The sequence below is a fragment of the Ixodes scapularis genome, unplaced genomic scaffold (genome assembly GCF_016920785.2).
Source record: "Ixodes scapularis isolate PalLabHiFi unplaced genomic scaffold, ASM1692078v2 PGA_scaffold6__148_contigs__length_123643588, whole genome shotgun sequence".
NCBI lineage: Eukaryota > Metazoa > Arthropoda > Arachnida > Ixodida > Ixodidae > Ixodes > Ixodes scapularis.
The window spans coordinates 104,478,287-104,490,893 of record NW_024609881.1 but is presented as its reverse complement, the minus strand read 5'-3'; the positions used below and the strand labels follow the sequence as shown (position 1 = coordinate 104,490,893).

Sequence of the window (12,607 nt, the reverse complement as noted above, 5' to 3'; positions counted from 1 at the left end):
TTTAAAGTGCTCAAACCTATTTCTATCGCAGCTCCCTATCATATGAATTATGCAGTTGATTTATAGGCGACGATAGTTGGTATCGTTGCATGCAACTAAATACGGAGTACATGATTAAGGCTGATTCACACATCTGAGCTTAAGTTTGATCGACTGCAGGCCCACTAGCGCCACCTGCCAGTTAGCCGTGCAGCACTCTTTATCTGGGTATAGATGTTTATATCTTTTACGCATCATTATTTCGATGTGGACTTGAAATAATTTTGACAATGATATAAGCCTCTATGTTCTAAGTGAAAGAAAGGTATATAAAAGTGGCCAATAAATATATGGGGACTTGAAGGGTCATTAAAGACCTTATATAAGCTATATGTAAGCCAGATATAATTTATCTAATTTTTTATATGTTTGTTGCACAAATCCTTTTTTTTTAACACGAGGGTTTCGATATATAGTGTGCATATTGCGAATACATAAACACATTCAGAGTATTTATTTATTCAGGTTACTTGTTTTTAATTCCAACCGTTTCTTGAAGTGGGCTAAGAGTAAGAAGAGTGCTGTACTGATCGTGTACTTATCAGGCTCGGGGACATTAGGTGAGGAGATAATTTCCTTTGTAAGTTGTCTCATTAACTAAAGTTTGTTAAAAAAACTTTTAATTAGTTTTGTGGGCCATGTTGCAAGTGAAGAATATCCGGAAATTAGTATTAGAGGAAAGATTAATTTACATATCTTGGGAGAATGTTGTAGTTTTTTTTTAATTAATCAAGTTCCACGCTTGTTATTCGGATATAAAAATTGCGGAACAATAGGGTCGCAAGCGCACCACTTCCGACCCTTCTTCTCGCACTGAAGAGTGACGTAATCGTTTTACTGAGGCCGTCATAATATCGGCCGTGTGTTCTTGGTGCGCCCATGACTCAAGTGAAGACGTGGCTGAAATGACTATGGCCGCGTTTACATCAGTGCTACGGCAGCGCATCGAATTCAGACGGATTCAATAAAAAGCGGAGTCTCTGCAATCACAATCGCCATATCTCATGTCGATGCTATACGATAGCATCCATGTACTCCCGGCTCGTGTCATTCTTCTAAACATTTTTGTGAGCGGGGCTCGCGAAGCCCTTTGTTCCCACAATTTTTAAATCAAGCTAAAAACGTTAAATTATTAATAATCAATATTTAAAAAACACGACTGTACTTTCGCCAATTTTTTTTCAATCGGTCAGGGCTCTATTAGCAATAACCGTCAATATTGCAATTTCTCCATGACCTCATTATAATCAACAAGACAAAGTAAATTATCGAATTTTAGCTAATTAGCCAAATTACCGGACGATATCCCACCATCTAATATTGGCAGAATCTCATTATTACATGTTGAAAGACATGTATTAATGAGAAAGCTTTTACAACAAGTTTACATGCTGTAAAAGCATCACCCAATTAAAAAGAAATCTAATTAATGCCGAGCAGCATGCATACAGCTTCGAAATGTTACCAAGGCTACTCGAGAGCATGGAGTTAGTGTGTTCCCTCGTTGTAAGCAGCTACACCTAAGTACACCACACTGGATCACACACAAATGCAGATGTGTGTCAGCTTTCAATACAGAAAATCTTTCGAATGGGGAAAGTAAGTCTTAGCATAAATTTACTGTATCCGCTCGTTGATACTGCAACATTACACACGTGATTTGCGCCACTTCCCAATCTATCAGGTTTATGTAATCATTACACGTACAAGGAGTCCCGTTTTTGGTGCTGTTAACTTTCTTGAATACGTAGCAGTCCTTGAAATTGGACACCAACACACGCCGCAAACCTAATGAAAAGACGAAAAAAAATCAGACATGATGTGTAGAGAGACAGCCGAAGTTATTCTGCCTCAACGGGCAAATTGTTTTTCTACAGTAACTGATAAATTTCGCCAGTGCGGTACAACCGCTCGCCTGGGGTTTTTAACGCGCACCACGCAATAGTGATACGCGACCGAACGCCAGTACGTCCAAATCGAAACGGACAGGGATGGGGACTGAACCCAATATCTCTGGGTCCAGCAGGGCGAGCTCTCAGTTAATGTTCTCCACCATGTGATGCCCCAACACGGGTACATGAAGGCCTCCAGAACGAACTCCTTTAAAGAATCAGCGAATTAGCTCGCGGTCTTGCGCTTATCGGAGTGCGCTGGCTCGCCAACCCTCTGAAGGTGTTCGTTCTGTAGGCTTCTAACGTTCCCGTCTGACAGTGGTATAACACCCACTTCCACCCACCTCCTTTACATAAGACGCATTTAAGGCGGATGTATGTTCAATTTATGCGACATTACATGTTCTCATAGGCTTGTTGGACACATTCATATAAGTTATTTTTTAGTTCAGGGCCTCATATAAGTCTTTACCCGCTAACTGTAAGCGGAGCGTTAGGAATATTGCGTAAAGTTTTCTGCAAACATGCAAACGTCGAGACACGGTTGTCGTATCTCCGGCAAAACATTCGGCTCGTAACGTTAGCTGCACTCTCACCTAAATAAAAGCGATGTACAGATCCCTTTTGAGATTGTCTTGGTGATTATCCTGCAGCAATAGGGGCCCCTTATGATGGTTTGTGGCAAGCAAGGAGGCGATGATAAGAATATTTAGCGTGGTTGTAACGCTAACGACGTAAATAAAAGGTGTTCTAACTTTCTGTCAGCTCAAGTTACTGTTAAGTGCGACAGAAAGTACATGGCGGCCTAAAGCAGTTAATTACGAAGCAGTGATAGCGTTTTGACTTCGAAATTTGTCGGTCTTGAAGCTCTAATTGTTATTGGTGATTCTCCACTAAAAAAAAAATAACCTTTAAGTAAAGGGCATTGATCGAATGCTACAAAGCTATGCGGTAAAGTAGAAACGGGGGAATTGTTCTTAAAAAGTTTGTATTATACGCACTATAAAGTATTATACGTTACAAGTTCGTAATATACGTGAGCCCGCTGGTTCTCGATCGGCGGTATTCGGGCGGAAAGAAAAGGAATTTCCAGCCGCAAATTGTGTTCTGCTTTCTTTGGCTCTTATCTGTCATGTACAAATAAAACCTTTGGAGAGCATAAATAAAAGTTACTATTATCTGTGAAAATTTACTGTAGTTTAATGCTATCCCTTGCAAATTTGTTTTGAGGGTTCGAGGCAGCACTGCGAACTATCTTATGCAACATTAGTCTAGACAAGGCGCATTACAATACGTCATTGCTAAGGCTGTCATACTTTGCAAAGTAACTAGAACAGTAAGCAACAATACAAAACAGCACGATGCGCTTAAGAATATATACACGAAAACGTATAGAAAGAAGGTTACCGTATCGATCCTGAAGAGAGATTTGGGTTGGAGAAATTGCATTTATGTCCGAATGAAAGCGCATATAGTTTTCTGTTTCTATACTTTGACTGAAATATTAAAAAAAAAAGACATGATAAATGTAATGCGGAAGAAAATTAAGGAAGTAGGAATAAAAGTCACTAAAAGTGACTTTTATGTTTGAAGGTATTATTGTATATGACATTTCATAGCATTAGAGGCATGAATCTACGTAAGTGCAGTTTTCTTGTTGGTGACAGTACTGCGCTAAAGTTGAAGACATTTGAGTCAAAACTTGAGTTTTTTCGTAAACATATAATATTTATTCAATATTATTGCAGTAATCATATCTTTAATGCTTTGGTCTCACTAGAGCGACAAACAAAACCAACCGACAGCGACAAGCTTGACAAGTACGTACTCGAGGCTTGTCAAATCAATGCCATAACTTGCCACAGGTATCACAAATAAGGGATCGCTTGATACTAACGTGTAAACCTTTTTATAGGGGATGAATTTAATCTTTAAGATACCGCGATTAATCGATTACTGCATTCACTGCCGTCTTTACATTGAACTCAATAATTGGTCAAAGGTGCTACTTTAATGCCATTGTCACGGACATCGGCCCTGTCGTTGTCAAATCCATCATCAAACACTTTATTCTCAAATGATCTGCGACCCAAAGCCAACATGCAGTCAAAAAGTACGAGTAAACTCGTCTGCGACCTATGGTACTCTGACTGCATAATTTCCTACTAAAGTAAATCTCTCATAATGGCGTTGAGTTTTCACGATCACGTTAGAACTGCATATTTATGTGGAGGACCAGAGATAAGTAAACTGTCTTCGCTGTTCTATTCAAATATTTCTGTTTTATAAGTGTCATAAATATGTAGGTCTAAAAATTTACTTTTTCCAACATCCTAGAATTTTGTATCAACGAACCTATGCCAAATCAATCAAATAGATGTATTCATGATAACTTTAATACTGAATTCACAGGACTAGAAGAAACACGGGAATAAGACCAAAAAGTAATATATTGATTTACATATTTATTGTAAAAACTTCGCAGCTTTTTAACAATATCATTAATTCAACCGATTGACTACTTAAGCACAGGCCAACGAATAATCAAGTAATTATTCCTAATAGGTGCGCAGGTATTTAATTATTTTTCATTGAAATGGCACCTAATAATAGAGTGATATATGCCATGCAAGCATTATCGCGTTCGCATTATGCTTCCGATCACACTGAATATCTAAAAGAAATGTGGGTCAAAATAGTTCTTTTGCCTTTACCTTTCCCCCGTGCAATATTTCAGAAGAGTTCAGCTATCCCGAGTCGCAGCATGACATTCATAAATATTATATTCCATCATATTGATTTTTAATTGCCACTGATGCTCCTAAAATACTTTGATTTAAAGAAAAACTTTAACGCTTGGTTGCAAGTAGTGGAACTATGCCTGGTACCCTGGGAGTCTTTATCGTGGCTTCCTCCGAGTTGGTCCTCTAGTTTTGATTTCCAATTTGAGAGTTTTTGTAAGAATATCTACCACATTTGAAAAAAATTAATGAAGTGTGTCTTGATAGCGTACTCTAGTGCTTCGTCACAGGTCCTTAAGTGGTTCCTAAATATTAGACAAACTGTAGTCATACTTCCTGCCAGAAGTGATCATTTTGAGCTCCAAATCTGCCTGATTACGCAATACCGTCTGAGTTTGTATTCCACATAGTCTTGGTTCTGTTTTTTCGTAGGTTGAGGCGTACATGTTTGCCTCTGGAATGTGGTAGAGAACCTGAAATACCAAATGACGCGTTCATCAACAAACGTAAATGACGTCTTCACAATTATTTTGATGGGGTGTTGATTTGATTCGGGACCTTTCATGTTGAAAAGTAATAGAGAAACTATTTGAATAAAAAAAGAAAGGACACCTGACACCTTTTTGAGGTTTGTTTATTATATAATATATCAACAAATTAATCGGATGTTAGTTGTACCTTGGTAATATATTATGAGAATCTATTAATTGGATTGCAATATACGGCCGCATGCGTGGCTACGTTGACAGCGCAGGTGGCTGCCACGCGGACAAATGAGGTTCGAAATCCCCTGGAACGAAAGCTTTGTTTTCAAATTCTGTACTCTTCTGGAAAGTGTGAGACAATTCTGGGCTTTCATGGAGTATTTTTTTTTTTTTTTAACGTTCCGGAATATACCGCGTGTTTAAAAGCAACGGTAGGACGCCACTTCGGGCCAGTCCCTTTCCGTCAGAATGCGCGCTGTACTTTTGGATTCAGCTAAAGAAGAAGTTAGCCTTATGAAATGTTTATTTTCAGTTTTATATTCGTCTGCCTTTTTCCATCCGCGAGATGACCTCGAGTGATAATTTAAGATAATAGATAAAGCGTATATACGTAGGATTCCGTGTTTAAGGAGTTTGTTTCTCGTGAGATTCGGAGGGCGTTTTTCGAAGTTTATTTTTCACTGGAGATTGAGGGTTTATCGGAGTTTATTTTTCTTAGATTACCAATCATTTGAAATTAAGAGTTTGTTTTACTGCGTTAAATTTGAAAAAAAAAATAATAAGGTCCGGGTACCATCACTCGCTGTCCCGTAGGAACCTCGACGTGCTAAAGGCTAACCCCTGTTGTCAGTCGTTAAAGATTTCAAAGCAAACTGAAGTGGAATCTCCCTGGGACCACTGACCTTGTGCACTTCTAAAGTTTAGTTGTAAAAGTCCGTCTTTTTCACGGTTTATTTTGTCGCCGTGTCCCCGATATTCAGAGTTTTGGGGATAAATTCGAACTGACGAAAAACTTACTGGCAAGAGTTTTTCTGATTTTTTTCAGATTTATCTAAAAGCACGGAAAACTACACATATGTAGCTAACCTGGAAGCAGGATTATGTGAATCCTGCTTCCAGGTTAGCAGGAAAGAAAGTTCATATCTCAGGAGCTTGTAAAAAAAAAAACAAAAAAAAAACAGATGTAATGAGCATATTTTTCATTAAGACGTAACTAAAATCCGTTTTTGCGTCATGTTCTTATTTCTCTGGGTTAAACTTCTAAAGAACCAAACACGGACAGCGGGCGGCGGGGCGACCAGAAAGATTCTGAGGGCCGATCTGAGCCGCCGGCCGGGGTTTGGACACCCCTGTTATAGGTCATTCAGAGGACTCTTCATATACACAACAAAAAAAAGTTTTTTGGTGGGGTTTTGTTTTTAAAAATAATGTTGAAATTTGTTCTTTTAAAGTTCTTTAGTATTTAAAAACTTTTTCGGAAAAATAATTTTATTCGGCTACATTTAAGAGTAATGATTAAAATTTCATATCGTATGATATTTAAGCTATAAAAACAAAATATCGTCCAAGATACGTTAACTATCGCCAAAAAGGCCAGGTTCTAGATGATTTACAAAAAAAACATTCTAGGAGCATATGGATTTTTTACACTCTAGATAAAAATATATAAATTGTGCATTTGTAGTGCGGAATGTATATGAACCTCCCAAAGCTGTGACGATTCCCTCAATCTCAAATCCGGCTTGGTCCTTAGAAGTCAAAGGTATAAGATATAAAAATAGAACGCAAAAGTGTTTTGTCCTACCGATAAATTTACCTACATATATATATATACAGAGTGTTTCAGAGAACGCAAGCCAAATCGCTCTTGCGAAAACTAAGCGTCGCAAAGAAAAAAAGTTGATGCCGTATTGGTGTCTGCCCAAGAGCCCATTTAGAAAAAATAATAGCGTTCAGAAAAACTAGCTTTTTTAAAGTTTTTTAGAAAGCAACTTTTTATTTGTTCATTTGAAGTCCATAGTTTCATTTAGAAACTTGCTGAGCATCATCAATAACCCCTATATCACCCCTTTTTAGACAAGTATAAAGCATGTCGAGCATTTTACCATGTTTTGAAAAACACTTCAATTCTGATGCGTACTCTGGTTTCGAATTCTTATCCAAGCGCATCTTGGCGACAGCTCTCCTGCCCTCCGGTGGCTGAAGCGCGCAACCAAAGCCAGCCCAAAAGTCAAAGCTCAATCTTGCAATCTTGTTCAAAAAAGCCATCATGCTCTTTCGAACAGCGAGGCGTTTCTTGTCACCTGGCCACGCGCGCGCGCGCGCTACACTTCTTTGTTTTTCACGAGAAAGGGAAGAGAGGCAAGCGGGCGAGACTAGCGACTTGTCTGGCCTTGGTTTCGCGCTTCAGCCGTCGGAGGGCAGGACAGTTGCCGCTAAGATGCACTTGGATAAGTCTCCGAAACCAGAGTACGCGTCAAAATTAAAGGGTTTTTCAAAACATTGTAAAACGCTCGGCATGCTTTTATACTTGTCTAAAGAAGGTTAATATAGGGGTTATTGATGATGCCCAGAAAGTTTCTAATTGAAACTATGGCTTTAAAATAAACAAATTAAAAGTTTCTTTCTAAAAAACAAAACAAAAACTATTGTTTCTAAACGTTATTATTTCTTCCTAAATAAGCTCTAAGGGAGGCACCCGCACGGCATCAATAATTTGTCTTTGCGATGCTTAGTTTTCGCAGGAGCGATTTGGCCTGAGTTACCTGAAACACGTTGTATATTGTAACATCGCAACTTCATCCTCATCAACATCAACATTATCATTACCATTCACAACAGCGCATCGCCTGTACGGGCGATGCGTAGCTCATGGCTCATGCTAGAGCTCGTGGGGAAGTGCTCCAGAGCTCAGCCTGTAAAGCCGGTGCTTTATATCTCTACTTCACCTTTCTTATCATATATATATATATATATATATATATATATATATATATATATTGTGAGGGTCTTCAAGGGTCGTATATGATTACTTCATGTTGAATGGGTTTTACAATGAAGCTTGATGGAGTGGCGGTTCGTGAAAGCCCCCAGACAAAATACACGAGCGCGCTCAGGAGGCTCGTCGTTTTTGCCTGGGGGCTATACATATATAGTATATATTTCAAAAGTATTTAAGACACGTCCCTTTTTTTCACCACTATTTGAAATAAAATCGCCCTCTAACAATTGATTCACTTAAGACAGTTTCAGAAAAAATAATAGTTACCTCCGGTATCATTTGAAATTCGTTCATGAAGATAGTGTCCTCTTTTAAAGGAGGTGTGCTTACAAGCAACCCAAGTCTGCTACTTTCCACGGCGAATCGACGACTGCTTGAGGATCCGGCGGGGTTCGGCCATACGTCTAGTTAAAGAAACAATAAAAATGCATTTATTTTTTCTTTTCATAATTATATAAGAATGATGTACTTTTTATATATCTCCAGAGCACCTAAGCCAAATCATTTGTCACCATATGGAAACAGTTTTTATTTTATCTCCATGTGCTTTTCTAGTATTGCTTTTGATTAATTCCTCGGCAGAGTTAATTACCATGTCAAGTTCTCTTCCACTACATATTTTGTTTTTATATTTGCTCATCATGTAAAACTTCGCGCGTTCCTCAGATGCAGTGGCTGCATAACAGTATCACAAATCCGGATCTCGACGTCTGTGTATCGCCCGGTGTTCTGCCGCATGTTAAGCAATTCGTTAATCACTAACTAATCCTAAATTTAATATTTTACTAGTGTGTGCTGAGAGTGGCTCTGCATATTTTATTGTTTACTTTAAGTGTTTTGTGGAGGTCCGCTAATCACTTAAATAAATACAAATACAAACAATATTATTCTTGTTACATCTACAAAAACCACACATAACATTCCTAGTGTGCATAAAAGTGCCAAATGCGCGGCTTTTTCCCTTTGCCTATATAGAGCCGTTATGCGCATTATCGCAGTTTCAGCAAACTCTAAAGACAGTATCATAGCTGTGCGTTTTAGAGCTCACCGGCGTAGTCTTGGTTAACAATTTCCGCCATATCTTTAATAACATGCTGTATACACGTTCTCGCAAAACTAGTACCAAGCACTTTAGATAACGACCTTGACACAAAAAAAAAGAATTATTTTCATTGGTTTGCACTGGCGATCAAATCGACGCAGTTTACTTTGACATAAAAAGGCTTTCGACAAGGTTAATTATAAGCTACTTCTACACAAACTTTCTTTGTATGGTGTGTCCTCTCTGCTTAATAAAGTCTTATCTAACTAATCACAGAAGCAGTTTGCGAATTTTAAACAGCCCCCCAGAACTTTTTGTTACCCCGTCTGGTGTCATCCAGGGATCTAATTTTGGACCACTGTTATTTATAACTTGTATACCCATAATAAAATGCGCATAAAAACTCAAAGTTCTTGTTACTCGTTGATTATTTGAAGTGATAATTGACCTTCTGATTAAAAATGCCTATTCTTTTCACCAGTTCACTTATAAATATCTAGAAACCATCTTAGCACGCGATGAGCAGAACAGCTCCAAGATGTATAATTTTTGAGCTGTATGCTGGGCTAGTTGGTATTGGTCTTGGGTTGCCGAAGGCATGGTAGCGCTTTTTTGGACGAGGACAAAAGAAAGAAAGACAAGGCAGACACGAGCGCTGACTGCAACTATTTAAACAACATGGAAATGAGGCTGGATGGTATTGTTAGGATCGAAGCGTGTATATATGCCTCATTTCCATGTTGATTAAATAGTTGCAGTCAGCGCTCGTGTCTGTCTTGTCTTTCTTTCTTTTGTCCTCGTCCAAAAAAGCGCTACCATGTGTTTGGCAACTCAAGTATAATTTTGGCTTAACATTCATACAGAGAAATCTATGACATAGCTTTTTGTGCGAATATTTTAACCTATAATTTAGTTTTTATGAGAGAGTTTTTAGTAGACGGATCCGATATATCTCCATCAGAAAAATTTATGGAACCGTTTCTGCACATCCGATACAGTTGGGCCTTTCGGTACGACCTGACCATGTGCGAGTGTTCGTCTGTGGTGGCACACGCGCAGTGCGTACCGGAGGGTCCCTCGGACCGGATCGGATATGCAGAAACGGTTCCCACAAAACACTCGAATAACCATACCCGGAAACGATGCGATATAAGCATAAGTGTCGGAATCATCTACTAAAATTTCCCATGGTCACTGACAAGGTAAGAAAAGCTGGGTATTTTTATTTTTTTTTTTTTTTTTTTACGCTCGGTCTGTCGCACGCAATCGCTCCCTTTCATCGTGTTCTGTCTCTTTTGTGCATTGTCGAAAGCAGACTCAGGTCTCTCAAGACGCCGACGCGTCGTCGAAGGTAGAAAGCTCGCGCAAAAAAAAAGAAAGAAAAAAGAAACAAACAAGCATACAACTCATAGTGAAAATTGACTGCATATTTGGTCATTTGCCAAAGGCGTTTAAGTGCGGTAGCTTCATAATGTATGTGGTGCCTAGGGCTGGTCTTTCAACGGTTGGAGGGAGCGAAAGGGAGGGCTTTTAGTTTAGGTGGCGCCTTATGTGACACCATTGTCTCTTTGTGACACCGCGTCCCTTCATCACTATTCGGATACAAAGCCTCTAAGCTAAATTTTCGGGTTCCCCAAGAGGAGGGAAGCGCGATTTCCTGTCCTCTCCACTCCTCGTTTCGCGCACTCTCTCTACACCACCTGTTCCTGCTCTTCTTTTTCCCGCCTTTTTCAACCCTCTCCGCTGCGCGCGTTTTCTCAGATCACCTACTTCCCGTTCCTGCGCGCTGGTTTCCCAGTGCAGTCAGCAGCGCCCTCGGCTTTTAAACCGGTGACCAGGATTCGTTCCCAGGCACCGGTTGCGTTTTTTTTCGATATCGTTTAGCGGTCACGAACTGAGATCACTAGACATTGCACGTTCCGTGCTTACGCGGCTTGTGAGGTTGCTTGGCCCTATAAAGTTTCTGGTTTAAAAGGCGTGTTGCATCTCAAAGTAGTTTATTTTACTAGTTGAAAGCGACGTCTACGTACCTCGTGTGGGCCGTCCATACCCGCAGTATATCCGGTAAATTGAGTGACATTGCGTATGAGGCATATTAATAGCATCGTTGCTTGCAACAAAAAGTTCGCAATCTGAAATCGTACGTTTCGTACGTGATTAGAAAGGTTAATTCGTGACAAATTTAAATACACGTTCACGAAAAGTGGTAAACTGAGAAGCACACGAATTGACGAAACCCCTTGGCCGCTTGACTTTTTACAAAACTTTGTGTATATTTTTTCGTGAGCAGATACCCGCTCGGACGAAAGTTACCCGCGTGCTGCAGGAATTCAAAATATTGATCAAAAACAAGTTTTGTGTCAGCGTTCGGCGATGACTCGGATCTACACCCAAGCGTCGTGCCCAAGAAATGGCTACCGCCAATGAGAGGGACCGACCCAAGTAGCACAACTCGCCGGTTTGGGACTGGGGCGGTACCGGTCTGCCGGTAAGATCCTACTGGGGCGACGCTGGAAACGCACCGCGGGGCGACAACGGGCCAGTGAGATTGCCAGTCACTGGCCAGTGACTGGGACTGACTGGGACGCCCGGCACTGGGCGTCCCAGCGAGTTCCCGGGATGCTGCCAGCACAAATCCCCAGCGTAGTACCAGTAACGCGGTAAGATACCAGCAAGACCCCAGGCTAGCGGCCTCAAGCCATACAGTCCCCGGGCTTGTTTTGTCCCAGTGAGTTCCCGGGCTGCTGCCAGCACAAATCCCCAGCGTAGTACCAGAAACGCGGCAAGATACCAGCAAGACCCCAGGCTAGCGGCCTCAAGCCATACAGTTCCCGGGCTTGTTTTGTCCCAGCGAGTTCCCGGGCTGCTGCCAGCACAAATCCCCGGTGCACTACCAGCAGTACCGCAAGATACCAGCAAGACCCCAGGCTAGCGGGCTAAAATCGTACAGTTCCCGGTCTTGTCATACAGCCTAACATGTGGTTTTGTGTGCAATTTACACCTGAATAGAAATGATGTAGTTCATAAGAAGAATAATTTTAACAACAAATGAGTGTAAACAATTATGTTGCACTGTACATGAAAGTAAATTTCTGGCATAGGTATACACCTTATTGGTAAAGCGGCTGCCACAGCCATCTGTCGCTCATACACATGATAGCAAATAAAACATACAAAATTGTTACCGTAATTGTTTATTGTCAGCTCCAGTGAAGCTACAGCTTGGCTGGTCATCATGGGCTTGTCGCTAGAGGAGTGCGCTGGATGAAAGAGGCTGCATGTCACGGGCCTAGGAAATGTTCTTCACACTTTTCATGCAGCTTGTGATGCAAGTCGACCATGCACCTAGGAAGGGGAGTCCTTCATTAGAGCACCTGCAAAGAGAATCAACAGCACAGTAAAATGAC

At 40.5% G+C, this 12,607-nt stretch overlaps 1 protein-coding gene across 1 annotated transcript in view; it reads right to left on the bottom strand.

The window, feature by feature from the left end:
• Positions 1–12,607, bottom strand: part of LOC115322651 — a 52,399-nt gene that overhangs the window by 605 nt on the left and 39,187 nt on the right. The window contains exons 6-10 of the mRNA XM_040214558.1: positions 11,231–11,332; positions 8,426–8,562; positions 5,006–5,145; positions 3,339–3,427; positions 1,747–1,827 (exon numbers count right to left, since the gene is read on the bottom strand). Coding sequence (XP_040070492.1) covers positions 1,747–1,827; positions 3,339–3,427; positions 5,006–5,145; positions 8,426–8,562; positions 11,231–11,332 — 549 coding nt within the window. The remainder of the gene's footprint in view (positions 1–1,746; positions 1,828–3,338; positions 3,428–5,005; positions 5,146–8,425; positions 8,563–11,230; positions 11,333–12,607) is intronic.